This window comes from Silene latifolia, chromosome X, assembly GCF_048544455.1.
Source record: "Silene latifolia isolate original U9 population chromosome X, ASM4854445v1, whole genome shotgun sequence".
NCBI lineage: Eukaryota > Viridiplantae > Streptophyta > Magnoliopsida > Caryophyllales > Caryophyllaceae > Silene > Silene latifolia.
The window spans coordinates 56497818-56524692 of NC_133537.1; the positions used below are offsets into that span (position 1 = coordinate 56497818).

General features: G+C 41.2%; 2 protein-coding genes across 2 annotated transcripts in view; both read right to left on the minus strand.

The window, feature by feature from the left end:
- Positions 1 to 2263: 2263 nt before the first annotated feature.
- LOC141617405 (uncharacterized) lies at positions 2264 to 3517 on the minus strand. Its single transcript, XM_074434598.1, has one exon. The coding sequence runs from the start codon at positions 3515 to 3517 to the stop codon at positions 2264 to 2266; it is 1254 nt and encodes a 417-aa protein (XP_074290699.1).
- Positions 3518 to 3608: 91 nt separating this feature from the next.
- Positions 3609 to 26875, minus strand: part of LOC141617406 (uncharacterized) — a 69718-nt gene continuing 46451 nt past the window's right edge. The window contains exons 2-6 of the mRNA XM_074434599.1: positions 9054 to 9178; positions 5671 to 6324; positions 5307 to 5549; positions 4964 to 5093; positions 3609 to 4726 (exon numbers count right to left, since the gene is read on the minus strand). Of these exons, the coding sequence (XP_074290700.1) occupies positions 3609 to 4726; positions 4964 to 5093; positions 5307 to 5549; positions 5671 to 6324; positions 9054 to 9178 (2270 nt within the window). The remainder of the gene's footprint in view (positions 4727 to 4963; positions 5094 to 5306; positions 5550 to 5670; positions 6325 to 9053; positions 9179 to 26875) is intronic.

A 26875-nucleotide genomic window follows, 5' to 3' on the forward strand; every position in this document is an offset into this window, starting at 1 on the left:
GCCATAAAATAAATAAATGCTAAAATAAATGGGCTAGGATTCTAAAAACCTCACCATATTACAAATGATAATAATAATAAAATATAATATCAAAGACTTAGGCTATTCTTCCATTTTCCCTTTGCCTTTGTCATTCTTATCATATTTCTTGTCTCGACCACGAGCCAGATGCTCCTGCGCTATCTCAGACCTAATCACCAACGGTCTCTCTCATGGTCTAGCCTTGCCATTCTTATCTATCACCTTTTCCACGGCAGGAGAAGTCTTCGGTTTCTTCGATAGATGAACAACTCGAAATCCGGCTTCTTACTCTCCCTCGGTCAAGTGCTTCTCTTTCTCCTTCTTTACATCATGAACCTTGTAGTCAACAGGCTCGCTTTTCCTTAGTCTCTCGCGCTCCTCAGGAGTAGTAGCTTTCCTTCATTGCAAGTAGGAATCTGATACCCATAGTGCACTAACAGAAGAGTTTAGGAACCACATGTTTCTTTGAGCCCATTTGAGGGCCCACTCTCTTCGGCTCTCAATAGTGAGCACCATGGCAGTCTGAGGAACAGTATCAAGCTTTGGAATCATCTGCTTCAATCCAACCTGCCTCATCAGCCTCTCTGGGAAGATGCATACCATGAATTCCAAACCAGGAATGCGCACATATCGGGTAGGGTCCAAGGACGATACTCCAGTAACAGATTTTAGATGCCACCATGGTACGATCCATCTGATCAAGGGACCATCCTCGCTCTTCAGCTTGTTCTCCCAGTAGTTGCAGACTCGAGTAATGTCCACCATGTAAAGCCTAGTTCTCATTGCAATTAAGCGAGCATGATACGCAGGAACATTAACTGGGGGCTCGATCAATCGTAAGCACTCCATAAGCCAAACCTACCAAAAGCAGGTATTAGTATTCGAAAAAAAAGAAAAAAAAAAGAAAGATAAGATGTGTTCTTTTACCTGCAAAATGATGGGACTTCCCAAAAAGGAAGGTTGCGGTTGGCTTTCCTGTTATCTAACTCCAATAGGATCTTTTCTAAACATAGCCAAGCTGGGCTCCTGCGCAGCTCCATCTGCTCAACTAGGCTCAAATAACGAGGGTCACCTCTCATATCCTCATCAACATGCCCTTGAAGGATATAAACATGCAATAGGCAAAACCCGAATGCCCTCCGCCTCGCAACATAGGAGATAGTAGGATCTGCCCTATTTATGAATCGATCAATGAAATCCAGCATTCGAACTCCTTTTGAGGTCACAAGACGGTCAACCTCAGCTCTTGTCAATCCAAGCAAATCCCTATATTTGTTTTTATACCCTTGAGAAGTAGAGGGTATAGCAGGTAAATGTTCCGGGTCCCAACCACCAATTGCAGCAATTTCTTCAGGGAATGCGCAGATATCGCCTCCAGGAAAGGAAAATACGTGATAGTTCGGGTCCCAATACTCGAGACAAGCATCCAAGAATGGTTTAACAACCTTAATTAGCTTCAAGCTCAAAATTGATCCAAAGTTGTAGGCACCCATATCATGTTTCTCTACATTTGAGAAATCGTTTGTCCATTCTTTGAGACAGATTTCTAAAGTATTCATGATATATAATTAATTAGAGAGTTTTTATGTAATAAGACGGAGAAAGACGGAAGAATTATGTGAATAAAACCTCCATCGACGTCCATATTTATACTAAAAGTTGTTTCCTAAAATCTGTCAGGACAGACACACTTAGGAAAGGGCGCAGCACTTGCTGCACCTCTTAAAAGGGACGCAGCTTCTGCTGCGCCTCTTCCTCAGCTGTACTTCTGTGATTTTCCGCGTTGAATATTTCCTAAATCCTTAAAGCATAATTTCCTATTCGCATGGGTTATTATTTTTTGGTAATTCCGTCAAATTACCATGTTTTCAAGTTTCCTAATTCTACGGGCACGTATTTCGAGGCGACATCGACATTTTCGTCATTTCAGCACACTTAACCATTTCTTTTTAAATTTCTTTTTGGGGAATCATTTCACCAATTTAATTATTTTTTTTTCAAACTTACCCATTTCTTTTTAATTTTCTTTTTTGGGGAATCATTTCACCAATTTAATTACTTATTTTCAAAACTTAACCATTTCTTTTTAATTTTCTTTTTGAGGAATCATTTCACTCCCGTTTCATATCACATTTCAAACTTTTTTTTTGGTGAAAGGTAAGTATATATATAATATCAAAAGAATCACAAAGTTTATGAGTATACAAGCCAAGAAAACTACTATCTTCTATCTATCAAAACTTTAAACAATTGAATCAAGCCAAAGCTGATCATAATTCCTGAGAGGACGTTTGTTCCTATGTAACCATCTGTCTTTGACCTCCTTCCAAACTTGATTCACCAACATACTTGGCAGTTGCACCTGCTGCTGCAATCTAGCACAATTTCTGACATGCCAAATACCATAAATCATTCCAACAAAGCAAGCACCGGTAATCACTCTTTGTAAACCACTTCTAGATCTACTCAAAGAGTACCATTTCACCATATGCTCTCCATGAAACTGGATGTGGAGTTTCTGTTGCATCAGCTGCATACATCTTTTACTATATTCACATTTATAGAAAAGATGTTCATGACTTTCTGTCTCAGAACCACAAATAAAACACACAGTAGACTGAACAATCCCCATCTTATGCAATCTGTCAAGAGTAAGAAGTTTACCATGCTGAGAGGCCCAAAAAATAAAGGAAGTTCTTGGCACATTCAGATTATTCCAGCACAAATGCCTCCAAGGAACCTGAGAAGAAGTGTCTCTTAGCCAGTTATATCCATCAGCTACTGAATATCCAGACGGCTTGGCAATCCATTGGTTGTTAGAATAGCCTAACTTAAAAATATCCTTCACTTGAATAATTTTCCTCCAGGACCAACAACAATCAGGAGGAGAAGTATAATCTTTCCAATCACACCCTTTCATATACACATGATTAACCCATTTAACCCACAACTGATCTTTTTTTGAAGCAAGCCAACTTGTATATTTTCCAATAAGAGCTTTGTTCCACACCTTAGCATTCTTAAGACCCAATCCCCCTTCATCTTTAGGTTTACAGCAGGTATTCCACTTTATATTAGGAGCTTTTAAGTAGGAATCCCTTCCTCCCCATAAGAAATTCCTACAAATAGAGTCCACCTTAGCCATGATGCCAGTAGGTATTAAAAACATGGAAGCCCAATAAGAATGTAAGGTAGATAGCACTGTCTTAACTAGCACAAGCCTGCCAGCATAAGACAATTTCCTTGCCCCCAAGCTTCTAATTCTTTGAACTATCCTCTCAATCAGCTTATGTCCCTCAAATTTAGAGATTTTCTTTGAAGAAATTGGGACACCTAAATACTTAAAAGGCAGAGTACCTATTCTAAAACCAGAAACTTTGACAATGTCTACCATAATATCCTTACTGAATCCATTAAAATAGATGTCAGTCTTATCATTATTCAGAGCAAGCCCAGAAGTAGCAGAAAAAGTAGAGAACCCTCTCAAGAGCCACATTATAGACACTGCATTACCCTTGCAAAATAATAAGAGATGATCTGCAAAAAGCAAATGATTGAGTCTGATGTGTCCACACATATGATGGAACCTAAACCCCTCTTGCTGGCCAACAGTAACAAGAATCCTCGAGAGATAATCCATACACAGTAAAAATCAAGGGAGACATAGGATCCCCTTGCCTCAGTCCCCTCTTGCCAGGGAAAAAACCAAAAGTGTTCCCATTGACATTAAGGCAATAAGTAGGAGAAGTGATACAAATCATGACAAGATGAATGAATTTGGGAGGGAATTTCAAAGCATGTAGCATTTGATGAATAAATTTCCATTCCACAGTATCATAGGCTTTTCTAAGGTCAATTTTGATAAGAGTTCTAGGAGAAGTGACCTTTCTATTGTACATCCTTACCAAGTCTTGACAAATCAAAACATTGTCCACTATATTCCTTCCCTTAATAAACCCTCCTTGACTACTATGCATAATGTCAGGTAGAACCTCACTCAATCTAGAGCAAATAATTTTAGTAATGCACCTATACAATACATTGCAACAAGCAATGGGTCTGTATTCAAGTACACTCCCAGGCTGTTTAACTTTAGGGATTAGAGTGAGGATAGTAGAATTAACCTGTCTCAGCAATTTACCAGTAGCAAAGAAATCCAGAACAGCTCCAGTAATATCCTTCCCAATAATGTCCCATGAATCTCTATAAAATTGACTAGAGAACCCATCTGGCCCCGGGGATATAGTGGAAGGAATGCTAAAAATACAATCCTTTACTTCCTGAGGTGAGACTGGCTTCAACAGAATACTCCTGTGCTGCTCAGAAATTAAACTCCCAGTTGTGACAGTAGGCACATGGACATCCAAGGTATCTTTACTGTCCCCCAACAACTCCATATAATAATCCAGAAATGCTTTCTCTATGCTGAGAGGATCTGTATGTTGCTGACCATTTTTATCCTTAATTTGAAGAATTTTATTATGCATTTGTTTGGCCTTAATTTGGTTATGAAAATACTTGGTATTCTCATCTCCTTCACACAACCATCCAATCTTTGACTTCTGACTGAGAAAACTATAATGTGCTTTGCTCAAGGTCCTATATTCCACTGCAGCTGCAGATTCCTCCTCCAACACAGCAAGATTGGTAGGATCCTTATGCATCAGATTTTGCAGATCAGAAAGTCTTATCTTAGCCACCTCCACTGCATTTTCCACATCAGCATATCTAGTTCTGTTGAGCTTCTTCAGAGGTTGCTTGAGATTTTTTTGCGTAGTTACCACCTGGAACATCCTAGAGCCAGTCACTTTCGGACTTCAAGTATGCTTGATAATACCCAGAAAGTGGGGATCTTGCCCCCACATATTAAAATATCTGAAATGAGGTCTTTGTTGTCTTTCCATTATTCTATAGCAAATACAAGGAGAATGGTCAAAGTTGCCTTCAGGTAAGAAGTAAGCATGACATTCAGGGTAGAGATTCATCCAATCAGCATTAATCATAAATCTATCCAACCTAGAGAACACTCTAGAAGAAGGATCATGCTTGTTATTCCAAGTGAAATAAGATCCCTGTGCTTTGACATAAATCAGCTCACAGTAATCAACACACTCCCTAAACTCCACAACATTATTCCAATGAGCAGGTCTACTAATTCTCTCATGGAGGGCCAACAGATTGTTAAAATCTCCACAAACACACCAAGGACCCCTCCAAGAATTTTTAATATTTTAAAGCTCACTCCATAAATTCAATCTTTCTTTATTATCATTAGACCCATAAACCACAGTGAAAAGAAACACATCAGATGAAGCAATCTCAGTGACTTTAGCAGTGATATGTTGATCAGACATAGTTAGAACTTGCACATCAAATACCTGATCAACCCAAACAAGCCAGACTCTGCCCCCAGAATGATACTGATTGTTATTCACCCCTCTCCAATGGAGACCAAAGCCAGATAATATACCAGTACAGTCCAGATCTTTAACTTTAGTCTCAAGTAACCCATAAAGACCTACTTTATTCTGAAAAAGAAAACGTTTTATTTCAGCTTGCTTGATACTTTTATTTATATCCCTCACGTTCCAACTACCTATGTTATCCATTTAAATTGTCTCCTGGTGGATTCTCCGGTCCCCCATTCACGTGCTTCTTAGGACTAATGAGCACTTCATCATATGTAGGTGAACCAGGCTCACCAACAGAAGGAGATGATTGGTATTCCTGTCTTACCATACTTGAGACAACTGTGACAGGGGATAGAATAGGTGAACCTGGCCTAGAAATCCTGACACCAGATACAGGATCACCCATTGGTTTAGTCACAGATTGAGCCCTAAGCACAGCAACATGAGCCACTGCAGTAGGCACAATAGTTTGACCCCTCTGCACAAGTCTCCATTCCTGTCTCAATTGAGGCTTAGCTTTAGTCTCAATTTTCTTTTTGCAAGCCCCAGTGATATGGCCAATGCCCTTACACAAGGTACACAAATCTGGTTTCCAATCATATTCAACAAGCACACAAATATCTTTGCCTTTCTCATCCTTAAAATAAATTTTTTCAGGGAATGACTGTCCCACATCCACTTCCACCATAACTCTGGCATATCCTAGTCTAGTTTTATCCATAGTCGGCTCATCACATCTCACGAACTTACCAATCAAAGATGAAATTTTCTCCAGACTAGAAGAACCCCAGAATTTTAGAGGAAGTCCACACAGCTTACTCCAGATAGGAACCTTGTTAACCTTCTCCTTAGCCAAACTACAATCCTCAGACCAAGCTTTGATAATAAGAGGCTTATTATAAAACATTGGAAATCCTTGTTGAAGCACCAAATTTTGGCACCCTAGAGTAGGGAAGTGAACTAAAAAGGCTCCATTAGGGGGTAACCCTCCCTACTGTCCGGTCATTTTCGATAATTTTTTTGCATTTTCTCGAGTCTTTTTCTTGCACTAATTTAGGTCATGTGTACAGATATGTGTTTTATGTGCAATTTCTGTGTAAATGTCGGCAGCATGACGGCATAAACCGTTATCTACCAAACCTGTTCAAAGCTAACCTGCAGGTAAAAACGTACAACCATCATATATACAACCAAAAGGTATATGTACACCAAACTGGGGGCTCGAGCCCGAAACAAAGTGTATAAAGTTCAAAATGAAGGTCCTAAAATGTACAAAAGTCCGTGAAGTACAACCAACAACAAAAACGACAAAAAGCAACAAACTACTGCTGGTCGCCGCCCAACTCGGTAACTCTCGCCTCGAGAGCAGCAATCTCAGCGTCGCGGACCTCTAGCTCCCTCAGCAGGCGAGCCGTCTCTTCTCGGGACTGGGCTAGCTCTCGCTCCAAGTCACGCTCCCTCTGCAAACGACAAGAATTGGCTCATGTCAATCATTTCAAACATAAAGAAAGTTAGAAAAATCAAAAGTGAAGTAAACGGAAGGTTCATACCTGACGTCCTCGACCGCCAGCAAGTGCCTCGATGGCAGTAGCCCGTAGCCGGTTGCCTACCCTCCACAAAGCCACGAACCGGGATGGCGAAACCTACATTTCAATAAACAAGGATTCTCAATAATGGGATAAGTTTAGATAAGTGTATTATTATACGAAAGCTGATTAAATTGGGGAGCATACCCTCCGAATCAGATGCTGCCACTCGTCTAGACCAGCATCTCTCACTGTCGCGTCAAAGTCGTGAAGCTCGGAGATGGTCGTCATCCCCGTCGCATCAGTGTACTCGAGGGTCTCGGGGTACACTGCGGGCTCGATGCCCACCACCTCAACCTCCTGCAAAATTCAAATGGTTTTCATTAATTGATGATCATTCATCATGTTTTTTATGTCAATCGAAAAAGAATAAAGCACTTACCACAACTGGCCAGTACGCTAACCTCTGGTAAAGGAACGACGAGTAGTCCTCACCAGGAAGAAGGAGGGCGTCGCCACCGACGTCTGCCAGGTCTACCTCCCTCTCAGCATCGGAAGGCTCCCTGAAAATCGTCCAAGGAGGATCGATGGGGACCGTCAAGACATCACGAGAGCACTGACGAGTTAAACGCTCGCCCAAGTACCACACGGGACCCATCGACGTCCTCAAGAACAACCGGCTTGAGCTCCTGGGTCGAAGGACTTCAGCCACAAAAGGAGGGACGCCATTGTAGTCCACCCAAGGCCTGGGCACCCACTATGAAAAGCAAACAAGAGATCATTCTTATGATCAGTTCTAAAATAAAGCAATGAATAAGCAAACAAAGAAGGGTGAGTCGACGGTACTCACGCCCTACAACTGTAGAGCGTTCACGTCCCATCGACAGACATCGTGAAACGAATGATGGCTCTTCGTGCGACACATCTCCCAATCCCTCACAATGGGATATGCTCTCTCCACTGGCTCCGTCCTCTTGGGCGCGAGACTCGGGAAGTAGGAGTACACCCACGCCTGCAAGACAAGATAATCAATAACGATCTTTCGTAATTCGAAAAGGAAATGATCTTTCATGATACGAAATAAAAGTTTCGTACCTCCAGCAACAGTCCAGGGCCAACAGTGGCAGTAGAAGTCCCCTTCTCTATCAGCTCCGGACAAACCATGGCCCTCATATAGCGAATGAGGACCGCAAAACTAGCAGCGACCCAGACCCAACGGCCTAGGCCACTCAGGTTAGAAAGGAAGGGAAGAAGCTTCGTCGACAGCCTCTCTCCCTTGTCTCCGAGGTAGATCGAAGACAAGAACCACCAGAGCCACAAACGAGCTCTCTTCTCGGTAGTGCAAGGAGGAGGATTCGTCTCCCTCTCATCGATCACCACCATCGCCGGTCTCTTCCCAGCAAAGTAATCCTGAACATAAGAACTAGGCACCAACCCGGGAACCGCAGAAGCCTTCGGCATCAGGTTCCAACCGATCAAGCTCCTAGCCTCAGCCGAGTCCACCCTCTTGGCTGTCTCCAGCCACACCACAGCCTCAGTCCCGCACGGCAAGCCAGAAATCATGCCGTAATCGTCCAACGCGACCCCAACCTCGCCAAAAGGCATGTGAAAAGTAGAGGTCGTGTCTCAAAACCGATCAAGGAAAGCTCGAACCAGGCTAAGGTTAGCCCGAATCTTCCTTCCCTTGATGTCCCTCCAACCTCGTACCAAGGCACCAAACGCTCCCTGCGCAATGATGGCCCGCTCCTCCGGCGACAACTTCCCGTAAGACTCCATCATCGTCGTATAGCCCGAGAAAGACCTGATGTTCCCGGCCTCTTATTTTGATTCGAAGCAAGAGCTATCTTTAGCTCGAATGAAAGAGAAAAGGAATAGCGAGTAATAATAAAAGAATATAAATGAAAGAGTAATGAGTTCAAATTACCAAGCTCTTCACCATCCTGTAGGACATGTGACCCTCTGCAGCACAGATGAGGTGTTTGCAGTCCCAGCTCTCAGCCCACTCGGGCGCTCCCCTCAGCTGGTGACCACCTCGTCCGATGTTAGCCCGCCTCGAGGCTTCCTCCTCCTCCTCAACAACCTCCTCCTCGACGACCTCGTCCTCAGAAGCTGCCACTACAGCAGTGAAAGCCTGCTCTATTGCCTCCTCAAGCGTACGAGAAGTGTCAAGAGTCGTGTCTACGTCCATGGGACCCCTCCTTGACGTAGAAGCCTCATCACCTGCAAAATTAAAGTGAATTTAGGTCGCGTCAAAAGACGACAAGCCTTAGTTAGGGGATTTTCATGCTTTCAAAGCTCCGAAATCGCTTTTTTTTCGCCATCTTTGGCCTCTTTTCCAAAAACCCGACCGCTCATGTGGTGATATGGGTCAAGGCAAGTCTAAATTGAAGCCTAGTCATGGGTTCGAGTCGGAATTTCGACAGCATTTCGTTATGACGATGATTATGCCCTAGAAAAGTGTCCTCAAAAAGCCGTCACAAATCAAAATTCCGAAATGGTAGGAAGTTTACCCATCGTACAAGGATTCTAAATATCAAGTTTCATCACAAATGGGCAATCCTAAGGCTATTTTCGAAGCAATTTACGGTTCAGCCGTGAGACCGTCTCAATTTTACTCAAATGCTCAAAACTCAATGAAAATTCGAAATGAACACATGGTTATGATCCTTATATTGCCAATAATCCATCTGTAAAGTCAATTTTGCAAGGCAAAATCATTTGGGGGAAAAGCCCCAAATTTTCGACATTTTTATGGTTAGAAACCCTAATTTGTCCTTTCAAATTGTTCAAATGCGGAAGATTAATGCAAAGATAATACACATACCTCGATTAGTCATGGCAAATGCAAGCTTTTGATAAAATTTTAGCGAGAAATGGTTGAAATTCGAGAGAGTATTTGATGAATTTGTGTTTCGAAAATATGAATAAAACCCGTGTTTTATCGAGTTTTTACCCAGACAGAGCCACGCTCAGGAAAAGACGCAGCAGGTGCTGCGCCTCTTCCTCAGTTTCCCTCGAAATTAATTTTCGAAGATTCGTTATAAGTTCGTTATTTGTGGTCCCATCTTTGGTGCGCCTCTTCCTCAGTAACATATATCATATATTTGGTCCGTTTGATGTTTATTCTTCGCCCAGACCCGCATTTTCAAACCGACTGTGAACTGTTGTGGTACGTTATCAAGACCTTGCTTGCCACAACGAGCGAGTACCCTCTGACAGGTGTTTCGACACACCTCTATTCTGTTCCCCCAGCGAGAGTTCTGGACAGACAATTGTCCCTCTCAAGACGTGGAGATCAGTCCCGATTATGTTCCCCCAGCGAGAGTTCCGGACAGGCATTTGTCCCTTTCAACACGTGGATATCAACTTCGACGTCAAGTTTTGCCGAAGTTTGTTTGAAAACCGACCCTAGCAGATTTCCCCAGCAGTTCCTGCCGACGTCCTGCTGCCTCTTCGATTTCACGTTTTGCCTTCCTTTGGCGTCTCAAGGAGTCTCAGGTATGGTCTCTTCTTATGGCTGGTAAGCCACCTTACATAGTCTAATTGACTTTAAACGACCCTCCCCGATAGTCAACAGACTCTAAAATGTTCCCGACGACAGGTCCTTCGCTCTGACCCCTTGAGCCGCCTCGCGTCGCCATAGTCGTCAGGTTGTAATCTTTGATTGACCTGATAGCTATACTTTAACTTTCGCCTTGTCCAAGCCTCAGTAAAAGTGGGGGCTCTGTAGATACCTTATTTTTGCACCTCCCGCAAGCCACCCGGTGATGATTGGGCCGCATGTTTGGTACGCGGAATGATTTATGATAGTTCGTAAGTTTATCGTCAAGTGATAGCTCAAACACTTGTGTCTACCTCATAGTTGTCATCTACGCGTCGATACGGTCGTTTTGGCAGTAATTAGAGTACATTTGGAGTTCGGGTTAAAAACTGTCTCCATTTTCTAATAACCATTTTAAAATGCCGAGTCGGAATATTCTGGAATGTTCCGGATACTTCTATTCCATATTTTCAATCTTTCAATCTCTTTGGCAAATTATATCCCGAAATATTATATAAAATATTAAGGAAATTGAGATCAAACCGCAATTCCATAATAGAAACGCTGAAATCTTTCTTCCGTAGGAGGAAACCACTTGGGAAACGACGCAGTAGGTGCTGCGCCTCTTCCAAGAGACGCAGTAGCTGCTGCGCCTCTTCCAAGAGACGCAGTAGCTGCTGCGCCTCTTCTCCAGTTCCTTTCTGCGTATTTTCAAATCTTTTCGAGATTCACTTCCAAAGTTTCTCCGAAACCCTAATGCCTCTGTGTGATTACTATAAATAGAGACCTTTGGTCCTCATATTTCTCATGCGAGTGTCCGCCCTTCTCTTCTCCCTTTGCATTCTAAGACCACGCTCTTGCTTTTTGGCGTCTACGTACATGAACTTTCGACCACGTAAGGTCGGATCCTTCTGATTACCAGCCTCGTTTTGCATGACCGACCAGTTTGACCAACTCCATATCAATCAACTTTAATCCATCTTGTTTAAATTCCTCTTAGAGGGCACTTTCGTCGTACATTCGAGTCGAGCATCACTAAACGTTAACATAGTCAATCTCGTTTCGTCAAACATGTAAGTCTGAGGGTGTAAATCCCTTCTTTTATTATTGTTCTTTATTTTTTGTAATTACTATTGTAACATTTACGTCGAAAATATGCTTAAAGCTGATTTATAAAACCTTACTTAAATCATTTTTACGGATTATCAGAAGATAAACGTCGAGAAAGGACGCAGCAACTGCTGCGCCTCTTTGAAGGGACGCAGTACCTGTTGCGCCTCTTCCTGAGGGTGCCGCAGTTCCTGCTTCCTTTGTTCTTCCTTCGTCTTTTGTTTGTCTGTTCGTTTTCGTCTTTGTTTTCAATTGTTAATTGTTCATTAACACGGTATTTTTAACATGTAAATCATTAATCATTAGTAATTAATTCATCTTTCAGAATCCCGACTGAAATGCCTTATAATTCATATTTGCGGGTTTTCGTCATAAAATCAATTCGGGTTTTTAGAGGTTCGATTTATCCATATTGAGTCTCTGGAATTCATCATTGAAATATTTTCATCTTTTATTTATCCTCACTATCATTAGTTCATCATTAATAACCTGTTTAATAATTAATTCATTTAGTTAGTTTAATTTGTGTTATTAATTCTCATAATTAATCTTTTAATCTTGTAAATAATTCGTTCTAATTAGCTCTATCCATGTTTTATTGTTTTTATGACTCAATCATATGTAAATAATCTGATAAACCACTTCTATCCGAGTCAAATATATTAATCAAGCATTAAGATCACCCATGAAGATTAATAACATGCAATTCCGGCTTCACAGCCAGAACTGAACACGGGAACAGACGCAGCAACTGCTGCGCCTCTTTCAAAGGACGCAGCTCTGCTGCGCCTGTTCCGGGTTGAGTTCTGTCTCTGAACTCCCGTTTCTGCTTTCACCTAATTATTAGTTTACGTATTAATTAACTATTAATCGTATTATCACCTAATAACCTATTCGTCTATTACTTATTCTTTCTTTTCCCAAACCATCCGTTTTAAATGTATTTTCGACGTGAATCAATAAACCTAATGTAATTATTGTAATTTTTCTTTATTGTATTTTTTATTGTATTTCTTTTATCGTATTGCTTGAATGCTCTCACATGTAATCAACATTAAATTTCTACCTCGACATTAATGCTTGTTAAACTACGTGTTCACCGACTTAGTTAATTCTCATATGTTAGGATTAATTTATTGGATGTTTCATTGCATGCATATAACCTTCAACATATCGAGTATAGACGATTTTCCCTAATCATTAGTAGAGGCCGCAATCGAGGCGGGCGGGATTAGGTGTTCGATCAAAAGAGCTTCCTAATACGTACCCTCACCCCTTACTCCAGATCTCTGTGAACATCCGTGTTCATTGACATCCACGAGAGTCATTCTAGACATAGAATGCTAAGGGTAACGAGTTCTTGGTGTTCATGTTACTACTTTGTGTCTTGACATGGCATGAGGTATTCGAACGATTTCCAATTTTCCACAATAAATTGGTGGCGACTCCACAATTGCAAAGCTTGCTCGCTTTTCACTACCGAGTGACCCCTGTGGCCCCGCGTCCACACCATGTTCACAGATTGGCGATTCCGCTGGGGAAAACTAGGACACTTAAGTCTTTGTGATCTCTAGATGGTGAGACTCGAACGAGGTCTTGGTTGGAATGCATTAATTGATATTACGGTCACGGTCGGGTTCCTTGTCTGGGCCCACAACCTAACCTTTACCGACCAATTGGCTCGTCTCTTCGGCGTGAATTTTCTCATCCCCCCGTTTCGAATCCCGATTGAGTCAAGCATACCATTGACGTCACACATTTCTGTTTCGTCAAAGAGCTTTCATCACTTTCGAGCACGAGGCTAGGACACCCTCCTTACACATTTTGTTTGGATTGGTATCCCTCTCGCAAATCGGGGTTTGATTGCTTGGTGTGTAACCCACTCTTCTAAGCCAAAACCCGTGTCAGCATAATGCATAATATAATGAACTGTGAGTGCTTATGTGCTACTTGATCATAAGTCCTTCCATGTCATTTCCAAATTTCCAAAATCACCTTTTTTGCGCCGTTATAATGGCCATTTCAAACCTCGGTCTTTTGCCGAACGTTGCACGCCTTTCTAGGCCGTCGTTGATACCGGTCGTCGCAGTATCAAAAATAAATACCTAAGTACAACTAACAGAAGCTAGCGGTAAGTAGGGTCGATCTCCACAGGGAGGCAAAATGAGATTTATCTGTCTAATTTTAGTCTATGAGTAACGGGGGTTTAAAATGTTTTGACTGAACTACAAGATTAAGGCATGAGAGAAAGAATTAAGGGAAATTAACAGAGAAAAGGGAAACTAGGATTTCGGGTCATCAATGAACGTCAGTTAATTGCAAGTAAGGTCACAAATCAATCGGTGTGTCGGTCTAAGGGGCAATGAATATCTCCTTTCGGTCTCAATTCGCCCTAAAATACTATTAGCTTAACTTTCGCCCTCACTAAAGCATCCTATTGTTCACTTTAATTTGGGTCTCGCCTATTCCAACCTTTCAGTCCAGGTCAAGGTTTACCAATATTAAAAGGCTAATTGCTTCGAATCAACTAGCAAGATACAGTTAAGGGCAGCGATTAACAACAAGGACTAAACAACAACGACGAATCTAATAACCTAATCAGCAATTAACATCCATTCATTAAATTCCCTAATCCTAGCAGAGGTATTTAGCTAGACATAATTAAATAAAGAACATAAATAAAGAGAGAAAGAGGAACAAACATTAAATTAAAGAGGAAAAGGGAGAGAAAGGTTACTGAAATAGATCCGGAAAATAAGAGGCAGAACAGAAAACAGTAGTAAAACATCATCTGATAGTGTGTGGGTGCTTTACAAAAGACGTCCTACTCTCCTATTTATAAGAAAATAGGAAGTTATTAACCTAATAGCGAAATAAAGCTTAAAAGCCCAGCCCGTAAGAGAATCCACTCGATCGAGTGATTTAAAACCACTCGATCGAGTAAACTAAAGCTTAAACCACTCGATCGAGTAGAAACTCTACTCGATCAAGTAAATCCTAAAATTCAACTACTCGATCGAGTAGAAAAAGGACTCGAGCGAGCATAATTGTACTCGATCGAGTACTTTCCAACAACAATTTCCTGCTTTGCGCACTGAACTTCAAATGGCTGCCATTTCTTCGTTACTTGGGCAAACAGGGCGATTCCAGTGGCGTTGGAAAGCTAAGAGAACAATATTTCATCTCCAATTGGAATCTCCTGAATATCAGTTGTAGAACGCGAGATATCGCTCTTCAAAGTAGGCACTAGCAATTTGAAGTTCTTCCTTTGCTCGCCTAGCTATTTTTCTTCTTTGCGCATCTCAAGATAGCTACATTCCCGCTCCAAATTCACTCTTCCTCCAAATGCATGCTAAACGGACGGTAAAAGGCTTGATTTTACTACTTTCTGGTTCATTCCTGCAAATAAGACAAAACAAACCAAAGTAGCATATTCGGGGCATTTCGTAGCATAAACTACGATAAAAGCATGGAAATACGTGCATGAAAAGGCCTAAAAAGACTATATAAAATGCACGTATCAGTCGTAATGACGATTTTCAAACCCGGTTTTTATAACCATTTTAACACGCCTTTCTAGGCCGTCGTAATGACGATTTTCAAACCCGATTTTTATAACCATTTCAAACGCCTTTCTAGGCCGTCGTAATGACGATTTTCAAACCCGGTTTTTATAACCATTTCAACACGCCTTTCTAGGCCATCGTAATGACGATTTTTAAACCCGGTTTTGATAACCATTTCAACACGCCTTTCTAGGCCGTCGTAATGACAATTTTCAAACCCGGTTTTTATAACCATTTCAACACGCCTTTTTAGGCCGTCGTAATGACAATTTTCAAACTCGGTTCTTTACAACCATTTCAAATCACCTTTTTACGCCGTTATAATCGCCGCGTCTAGACACGGATTTTAACCCGTTTCGCGCCGACAATGGCTCTTTCAAAACCCGAGGAAAACACACACCCTTTTCTCGAGACACTTTCGAGATCCCAAGGACCATGCACCGTCCCCGAGACCTCTTCAAACATTTCAAACTCGATTTTCAAAAGATACAATTTTGAATTTCAAAAACCGTCTTGGGAGACAATACATTGTTTTCTGAGCCGATTCAAACTCAAACCGTCTTTTGAAAATAAACTTAAGACGACCCTTTCAACTGACAGACTTGCGGAGATCTCTATCTTCGGAAGTCGTCCACAAAGCGACAAATGAATCTTTTTGAAAATTTCTATTTTCGAAAACTTCAGTCCACTATTCCAATTCCGCCTCGTGTCTATCGAGTCGAAGCAAACGTACTTATGGGTCTTTACTTATGAGTCATCTCACCATGAGACTCGTCCAATGGCGTCATGCTGCTAAATTGGACTCATGTCAAAGTTCGGTCAACACCGTCACGTCATAAAGAGAGTCAGCACCGAGGTACCACACACGGTCATCCTCGTCTTGTTGAGTCTGATCTTTGCCCCGTCCTTTGTGTTGTATGCGTTCAGTCTTTGAACCGTGTTGGATTGAGTTGTAATGTGAGCGTTTTTCTACCTCAGAGCCATGGCCTCGTCTTCAACTTCGTCTGTTAACAACAACAATGATGATAACAACAGAGATGTCACAACTGATCAGCTAGCCAGCCTGCTCACCGCTCTTAAGGTCACCCTGGATCGCGTCGAGACCCGTATCGACGCCATGGAAAACAAAGAAGCTGGAGAACATAATACTCCACCTCTGACTGAAACCGAGAAGAGGCTAAAGCTCTTGGAACAACAGCTCCTAGCCCGGGGTATTAATATCCATCTTGAGAACAACCGAAGGTTCGAACCTGTTGGGGATCAATTACCCGACAACTTCACCCTAACTGACATACCTAAGTTCAAAGGAGTGGAGGACCCGCTTAATCATATCCGTGCCTTCAAAGACTACATGGCCATTAAAGGGGTCAAACAGGAACTTTTCACCCGGATCTTTCCGTCCTCTTTGGAACCGATCCTTTGCCAGTGGTACTACTCCCTTGATCCCAAAAACCTTACTACTTGGGATGAAGTCGCAGTTGAATTCGCCAAACAATACGCCGACAATGTTGAAATCGAAGCCAATACCCATACCCTCGAGGTTCTAACCCTGAACGATAAGGAGGGATTCACTGAGTTCTTAACCCGTTGGAGGAGGGTAATTACTGAGCTGGTCACCAAGCCGAGTGAATCAACTTTGGTGGAAAAGTTCGTCAACAATCTCCGTCAGGTGTATGCCAATTTACTGAGATACCAAAATATTAAGACCTTCCAGGATCTGCAAATTCTGGGGACACGCATTGAAGATGACCTCCGGAAGGGTGCCTTGGCCAAGACCACTGGCAGAGGCTACCAAGGATCCACCTCAACCGGGTTTCGCCCATACGGCGAAACAAACAAGATCGATGAAGTCAACCTCGTTGAACCATCTGCTAAGAGAGCTGAGCGCCCCCAGAGAGTGTTCATTAATATAGGGTCAACTTATGCAAGTGTCCTGAAAAGGCTCATGGACCAGGGAAAGTTACAACCAATCGGACCCACCCCGGATCCGACCGATGCTAAGAAATCCCGCTTCTGGAACCCGAATGCCTACTGTCAGTACCATCAAGGGAAGGGAATTATACAGAAACCTGCTTCAAACTCAAACACATCATCCAAGACATGATTGAGAAAGGGGATTTGCCTTTACCCCCGCCGTCTAAGCCAAACAACAAAACAAACCCTCTTAGAATCCACGCTATCTCCAACGATGAACCAACTTTGGACTGCTCACACCTCATCCTGCCAGTTAATAACGAGGTAAACACCTTGGAGAAAGATCCCTCGGACGGGGTATTTGTGTTCAGTGCCGCAACTATGCTCACCGTGTTCCAACAGGTTGAGGAAGCCATACCCAGCCTCTCCGAGAGGATCACCCGACTTGACGATGCCTACCACCGACTTATCTTCAATCCTCCACCACCACGCCCGAGGGAGAGTACCCCGAGCGCCCAAAACTACCCTGACCAGGACGGATTGCTCCCGCGACCATTCTGGCATGCACCTAGCAACAATTACCCTCACAATAATCAACCTCACAAAAACTACCCTCACAAAAATTACCCTCACAGAAATATCCCTCACAAAAACTGCCCACCAAGGAATACCCCTCCAAGGTGCCTTCGATATCTTGAAATCAATGGCATCTGGAGAGATGATGTTGAAGATGTCTATATTGTCCCAGGGAAAGAGAAACGGGTGAAAGATATCGACCACCTTACTCGGTCCGGACACCCCTATCAGAACCCGAACAATTCAGCGGTCGCTCCAACAACAAATGACCAAGTCGTCCCAGAAGTAGACACTCAACCAATAGCTCCTGAGAATTCGATCCTCAAGCATCTTCAGAAGGCAAAGGCCGAGATCTCGATCTGGCAACTGATCGCGACAACCTTTGAGCATCGACATGCATTGCTACAGGCCCTGGGAAAATTAACTTTGCCCTCCACCTCTTCCCCTGAAGAAATAGTGGCACATATGACGAGGGACGCCCCTGACTTGAACAACCCAGTCGTCTTCTCCGACGAAGATATCCCTCCCTTCGGAGCCAATCATAACCTTTCCCTGTACATTACCGTACAATGTCTCAAGAAGAATGTGCCCATGGTCCTTGTAGATGACGGATCCGCGGTAAATGTCATTTCCCTCAAGACTACTCACAAGCTGGGTATTAAGGAAGCTGATTTGGTCCCAACAAATCAAGGAGTACGTGCCAACGACGGCACTCGTCAAGATGTCGCGGGGCTCATCACTTTGACTGTCGCAACCGGACTACTGGAAAGGCAAAAACAATTTTCAGGTGGTCGACATCGACGCCTCCTTCAATATGCTCCTGGGACGTCCCTGGATTCATGCCGTCAGGGCAGTTACCTCAACTCTCCACCAGAAGATCAGGGTCCCCTTCAACGGGAAAACAATCACAATTCCTGCTTCCCCGATCAAAGCCGTCATGAGAAAGGGAATAGCCTCCCAAACCATTGAGAAAGATGATAATGAAATGTAGGGATTCCAAGCTACGAATGCCATAACTGATGAATCAACACCCTTTGATTGTGACCCGTTTGCCAACCTCACAGTCAACCGCATCATGATGCGCCAGGGTTACTTCTCGGGTTTACCCCTCAATCCACTGAAAGACACCTTACCTCCCTTGAAACAGGCTAAGGTCCCCAACATTCCCTTAGGACTGGGATATGAGCCTAACGATGAAGATATCCAGGAGATGAACCTCCTAGTTCGGAAGTGCAAGAAGCACGGAGTTATCCTCCGTCCCTATCATTTGACCCTCAATGGATACTTTCTCCCCGAGGGAGAGTCCGAGCTCTACCATGGCTTTCCTGAGCCGATCTATGACTCTGTGGCCAAGGTCAGACACCCGGGTGTAGAAGTCTTCCAGGACTGCTACATCATCCCCGACAACACCGAAGCTGCATTAACCGAGTCTAAGACATCGTCATGCCTCGATGGACAAGCTGTCACTCTCCTCTTTGGGGAAGATAACATCAAGCACCTTGACTATGAGGAAATTATCAACATCGCCCTGAAGGACAACCAATTTGACCCAACCGCCTTGATCTTCGACACTGACCCGGAGAAAGTTACACAGGGCTGGAGGAAGACCGTCAAGTGGACCGATCGTCGAGGCCGCATTCTCAAGATCACAACTGGAGAAGGCCCTATGTTCAAAGAGGGAAGCGAAGAAGAATCTGAATCTGAGTCTGAGTCGGAGTCAGAGTCTGTCGTAGCTCCTAACACTCCTGATGTCCCAGTCAAGGTCCCCTTCCCGCTGTTCTATCACAAAGTCGTGGGTGATTCGGAGAGGCCGAGTCTACCAGCGCCACCCCACTCCCATGAAAGGTGCCAACCTCGGAGCACATTCCGGGGCCACCTCCTCTATTTGTGTCACCTCCCGACCACGAAATGTCTGTCCTCTCTGAGCTTTTCGCTCGTGTCAACTTAATGAACGCTAAGTTTGCTTATGACTCATCTCAATTTAACTGCAATGCAATTCTGAATGACTATGAGGAATTTGACTTGAGTGACTACCCACCTCACCTAGCCAAAGAACTTGACAAACGGGAAACCAGAACCCCCATCATTGAGGAGACCGAACCTATTAACGTAGGAACCGACAACACACCTCAAGAACTTAGGATAGGGACAACCCTGGACCCCTCAAAAAGACAACAGTTCATTGACCTCCTCCACGAATACAAGGACGTATTCGCTGGTCCTCTGAGAGATATGCAGGATTGAGGGGAAATTGGAGAGCACCGGATACCCATTAAGCTCGGAGCTAAACCCGTGAAGCAGAAGCTACGCCGGATGCGTTCTGAATGGGCCCTGAAAATCAAGGAAGAAGTAGACAAACAATTCAAGACCGGGTTCATCAAAGTGTCTGAATACTCTGACTGGGTGGCCAACATCGTTCCAGTACCGAAGAAGGACGGAAGAATTCGGGTCTGCGTCGAATTCATGGATCTGAACAAGGCGAGTCCAAAGGACGACTTCCCTTTGCCACATGTTGACATTCTGGAAGACAACACTGCCGAACATGCTCTCCTATCATTCATGGACAGGTATGCTGGGTACAACCAGATTAAAATGGCTAAGGACAACATGCACAAGACTACATTCACTACACAGTGGGGTACATATTTCTACATGGTCAAGCCCTTCGACCTCATCAAAGCCGGGGCTACCTATCAAAGAACCGCTACAACTCTCCTACATGATATGATGCACAAGGAGGTAGAGGTGTATGTCGATGACACGATCGTCAAATCAAGAGAACGGGCGGCCACATCAACGCCCTTCGAAAATTCTTCTCTCGTCTGCGGAAATATAACATGAGACTAAATCCTCTGAAGTGTGCATTCGGGGTCATCTCCGGAAAACTCTTGGGACATGTCGTCAGCAAAAGAGGCATTGAGATTGATCCAACCAAAATCAAAGCCCTTCAGTAAATGCCTCGGCCTAGGAACGAGAAGGAGATTCGGGGATTTCTCGGTCAGGTCCAATACATCAGTCGTTTTATTGCCAAGCTCACCATGATTTGTCAACCAATATTCAAGAAACTTCGCACCTCCGATCACACCGATTGAGACGACGACTGTCAAAAAGCCTTCGACAGGATAAACGAAATCCGATCCAAACCTCCTATTCTCATGCCACCTCAACCGGGGATTCCTTTATCCCTATATTTAACTGTCACAGACACAGCCATGGGAGCTATGCCATCACAAAAAGTCAACGGCGAAGAACGAGCCATCTACTACATCAACAAAAAGATCATTGAGTATGAGACAAGGTACACCCAGCTGGAAAAGACATGCCTTGCCCTAGTATGGTCAACAAAGAAGCGGCGGCATTACATGCTCAGCTACACGGTCCACATCTGTTAGTAATCTATATCTCATTATTTAACATATTCATATATGTTTCCAATTAATTTAGTCATAAAATTAATTACAAATCTTATGCATGCAAACTAAAATAGATAGTGAAGAAATCATTTTCTCACCATATGATTTTCGGATTATAAGGGCACCAACAAGATCTCCTTCTTGTTAGTTCTTGAGCATTCCAAATAATGGATGAACAAAGATTCAAGTATAGAATCTCTCCCAAAAGCATATACCCAAGGAAAACTCATAAAAACTAATATTATTTTGATCTAGTAATAATATTAATCATACTTAAATTTGACACAAAATATTAATTTGTCTCTCTACTATTTCGGTGGAGAGGAGGAATTATTTTGGAGTTTATTTCTCTAGAATTTACACAAATTGTAGAGAGCATGCATTTTTCTTACACTAGAAAAATTATCATAAGAGTGAATGAATAATTGTAGAGGAAACACCATATCTTTTCATGGTGAAACCGGTTGGAGGGAGTATATGTGCCCAATGCATGGGCAAGATTTTCTACCCAAGAAAATGATAGGCATGCAAGGCTAGTAGTTAGCTTTTTATGATTGTGTTTTCCACTTAAACAATTTACACAATTTTGCCACTAACTCCCTTCAATATTTCGGTACATTTCTATAAAATGGGAGGTCCATTTTATTTTGTCATTTGTCAATTTTGTCACATGTAACATGTTACATGACATGTCACAATGTAATTTATTTTTAACATATTAAAAATCAACATACTCATAAAATATGTCATTTACAAAATTGACTAGTAATTCGTAGTTACTTGTACCAAAATGGTTTATCAAATTATAAATTACAACGTCTTGCATTTATAATAAATTATTCATTCAATTTCAATTCCAAATTGTTTCGTAAACAATAATTTTATCTAAGTAATAAACAATTCAATTACTTAGACCGTATCTAATTTAATCGAATTACAATAAGACACGTTATCTTTACTCACAAAATCATCTGTCAATTTTAAGCAATTTAATTAACTCGTATCGGCATACGATTAATTAAATAATCAATTAAGAGTATTTCCCTATAGGTATGACCTAAGGGGATCAACTGATCACCACCGTCGCACGACAGTAATGTCAAACTCTAGTCAGCCAATCATTACCGATATGTGTGGACCAGTTGACTCTAAAATATTACATCCCACATGTATTCTTAAAATGAGATTTAAACATGTGATCATCATGATCAACAGTTGTGATCGCATTATTGTCGGAGGACACATATTCCAACAATCTCCCACTTGTCCTCGACAAGTGTGCGTCACCAATTCTCTTGTCCTATTACTATCTCCCACTCAATGCAAGGTGTCTTTCGGGTCGTACTTGCAAGTGATCATATCTAGAGTGGTTTCCTCGATCTGGAGAATAACTGATTGACCGGATTTATCTACCATAGATACCTTCCGAGCGTGGCCACGCATTTCCAGTTCATTACTCCTCGAGTGGCCCTGAGATATTGTTTTAACCCTGACAAGGGGGTGGACAATTCCTATCGCACTTATTCCCTTCGACTAGCCACAGCCATCATAACCCAAAATATGCCCATTTGACCCCATTTACGAAGGTTGTAGTAACACAAATCAAAGTTAATCTGAAACTGTGCCACCTTAGGCGAAGAGTCTTTAGTCAAAAGAATCGACTCATTAGAATACTATAGTAGCTCTTGCCACGACCAGGCTATATAAATTTGCCAGAACTCTATAAGCGGTCACTGCACGACAAAGTGTTCCTAACAGTCTGCCTATGTGATCGACTATTCATCTCACATGACTCTATGGCACTTGAACTTGCCATCAATCGCATCACACTCTAGTCACTTCGAGACGTCACCTTATACAAGTGACTATGGGCGAATACCATGTTAATCCGGGTTCACTTTAACGGGGTTCAATGTTGTCTCTACAACCCGTTTGGATGTAACAAAGTATAAAGGGAGTTTTTAGATTTAAAAACTCGAACGACAAATGTGATTATCATATGAATAGTCAATACCTGATTACTACTTCATAATTTTATAATCCATTTTCATCTTATATGTAGTTATTCATCTCAATGCAATTGAAATGATATATGACATGACTCATCATGTTAAGCCCATGAGAAGGCTTTGGTTAGTAGGTTTTATCAACTTTTTGTACCTTACTCAACCTTACTACATACTCGTTTTCCTTTGTAATGTATATATTTGCATTACAAAAACTTTCTGAGTACGTGTCGAGATCCAATCAAGACATAGGCTTTCATGCCTTAAAATAGCTCCCACTGTTTTAACAGTGTGCGGGACTCATCCCTCTTGCACATCCCATGATTGCAAGTGTACTCAATTTCCGTTGTAAATATTTCTCATTGTTCTTTATTGCCTAGAACGATTCTATAAAATCTATTTCTTAAATAACATAGCCATAATGGTATCTTAACCATCCTAATGTGTTTTAATTATGGTTTTGTCGGAAACCATGCGCAATCTCAATTGTCAATTGTCACTTGTGTAACACCCTTACACAAAATTGCATCAAAAACACTTTGCATTACATCCTTAATGCTTCTACAAGAACTTAAGGGTAATGTTTATGGCTTACTTGCTAATGATTACTTAAATTCGATTTGAAACAATTCATCATACTCAAAGTATATGAAGTGTTATACATCATTTCCTATTTAATTGATTCGGCAGCGGAAGCAAATGGAATCAATCAAATATGTTCAACTTGATTGAACTAGTCATGAATCTTATCAACATAAGACTTCTTATTTGACGCTGATATCATGTGGATTTATCTACATAAATCTGGATATTAAAGATGTATTATATTACTCCAAAAGTCTTAAATCATTCCCAATGATCAATATGTCATCCACATATAAGACTAATTAAAATTTCCGTAACTCCCACTAAACTTCATGTATAAACACAACTTCTTGACTTATCGGGAAAATTTTTATACCATGATCAAATCATTGATTCCAACTCATTGATGTCCTACTCAAGACCCTCTCTTAAGTTTCACATTATCTTAGGATTGCAAGAATCTACAAAACTCAAGACATGTATTGAATACATTCCTTCTAATTAAAGAAGTGGGTTTTAGATTCACTTGCTATATGTATATCATCATAATGAAACACAATTTCTATGAAGATCCAAATAGACATAAGTATTTCAACTAGTGCAAAACCCTTGCCACCAATCAAGCTTTGATATCTAACTTTATTAGTGCAAAACCCTTTGTCACTAATCAAGCCTTTTATTTCGGATTTTCATGGCTCTAAGCCTTATATTGAGTTGTGACTTAAACACTCTCATGTAAGTCATATGTTCATTACTTTACAGAAGTAATCAATTTGAATCAAACAATTTCACTGTAAGTTGTAAGCTCTTTACTTTCTTAAAAGTAACATGAATTCATCATTTTCAACAAGTGACGACTTTAACCTCCTAGGTTTTGAAGAAACAATGTTTTACACAAAACGTCCCATGTAGCCAAGAAAGACCAGTTTCTCGCGACATAACATTCTTTGTGGCTCTTGAATAATTTCTCCCACTCTGTCTTCTAGAAATAAACTTGTATTTTAGAAAGACAGCTTCACAAGCCACAAACTCGTTGTACTCGTGATTATAGGAAGGAAAAATGAGCATTTGTTTCTTGTGAAAACTTACAAGCATGGTATCCTACCATATCATATCTCATATGATTCGTTTTAGATTTAGTGGAAAAATAATTTAGACAAAATGATAAAATCCCCAAAAGGATCAAGTAACTCAAAGTAACTTGATCGAAGTCCAAACCATATCGAATAGCGTTTGATTTCTTTATCCAACCACACATTATCCCATAATGTGTGCTAAGAGAGATTAGTTTGTGATACTATATCACATTTCATTTGGCTTGCATCAAGGTTTTCACTTGATAATCCCATCACGACTAAATCATGATTCCTTGAACTCTTTGAACTTCTTCAAAGATTTCTCTATTTACCTTATTAAGTGAACACATTAGCGTTAACTTAAATCGTTGGTAAAAGAAAATGATCAACCTATTTTGGATCAATGATTTACAACCTCGATCTCCTTTTCAACCAAAAGGCACGAGACATCTTGCTTTGAATACAAGATGCGCATATACCATAAGATCTAATGGTTTCAAGAGTACTCGATAACTCTTTGCGTTCATCATTCCAGAATCTAAGGTTTAATCTTAGTTTACCAATTTGAGTCTTACATCATCTCCATGATTTATCAATCTAGTTTGGTTTAGAAAATAATCACCTTGATAATGGGCTAGCCATACATCAAATCATGATGTATAGGGTCACAAAAGTGAAACTCCCTTTGTATCTTAACAAATTTATATTCTTATTTAGAGTTTATGCACTTAATAGTCACAATTAAGTACAACATTAAACTCAAAAACTAGATTGTGTACACAATGACTCTATCTCTCTTCATCATATGTTGCTAGTCGTCATATTCTAATCATCCTATGTATCAAACACAATGATGAAAACCTCCACTGGTTTCAAATATTGACGAAGTAGTACTAGCAAAATTTATGTCAATCGAATAAATAAAGAACTAAGTCCTATTAGATGTCCCACAACTAACTTGCTTATTCTTTAACAACTTGGGGTAGTTTCCTTTCTAGTGTCTAACATTTAAGACAATGGAAACTTTATCGGTCGGAATTGATAGGTTTAGTTTCGTTATTCTCAATAACTTTACTTTTAACATTACCTTGTATCAATTCCATTCTAATTTTACTTCTTTGAACCTCATCAATTTCTTAACGGTTTAAGAGAATGCTCCCACTCATTTCAATGAATCTTTGCTTTGAGAAGCAAAATTATATTCATGAAGACTACTCTTCATTCGTTTGTTTAGTCTTAAAACTTTCATTGAAGTGGTTGCGGTATTTTGGTCTATTACGATTTCCGACAAATCTAATTACCAAAACAATTTATCGCTTCAAGGTACTTAATTCAATTAAGTATATGAAAAACAATCCATTGTAAGTAGATGTGTTTAGTCAAGAATCAAAAACATGTTTGATAATGAATAACTTTAATCTATACTCTTTAAAAGAGATCCTTAGCAATGGTTCATTTGAGGTTTTAGAAGCAAATTCATATTTGTCTTTAGTTACGATGTTTTAATGGAGATTTGAATCAAAAAACGAAATGATATCGTATATGAATTGTGGTAAAGAAATAGAACAATATGTTAACGGAATAATGAAAACAAAACATTCATCGTTATAATAATACTTGTAAATAACAAGTAAAGCATTTACATAGTGACCTCTACCCAACTATGATAAATAATTCCAAGATCCAAATTCATATTAACTTGGGCATGGTGTGGCCGATGAAACCCTTCTCAATATAACTCAGTGGATTAACGCTGTAATCGATTCTACTTTTAGAACTCTTGGTCGATAAAATTACTCTAATATTTATCTATAGCCCAAAACACATCCGACAAGGGCACGGTGTGGCCGATAAAACCCTTATCAAAAACTTTTGTTGAGTTCAATCCAAATTTCGAATAAATGTGTCCATGATCCAAACCCACATTAACTTGGGAACGGTGTGGCCGATGAAACCCTCATCAACATGAATTCGGTGGATAGACATTTATCACCCACTTCCCCTATGTAACAAGGTTTGTACCCCGGTGTGGCCGAGTGCACTCCCTCACGAAATAGGTTTTCATGGTTTCTACTTTTTGGTAAGGCTAAGTCTCAATTGTTTATTTTTAGCGAGAGGTCATGTCAATTT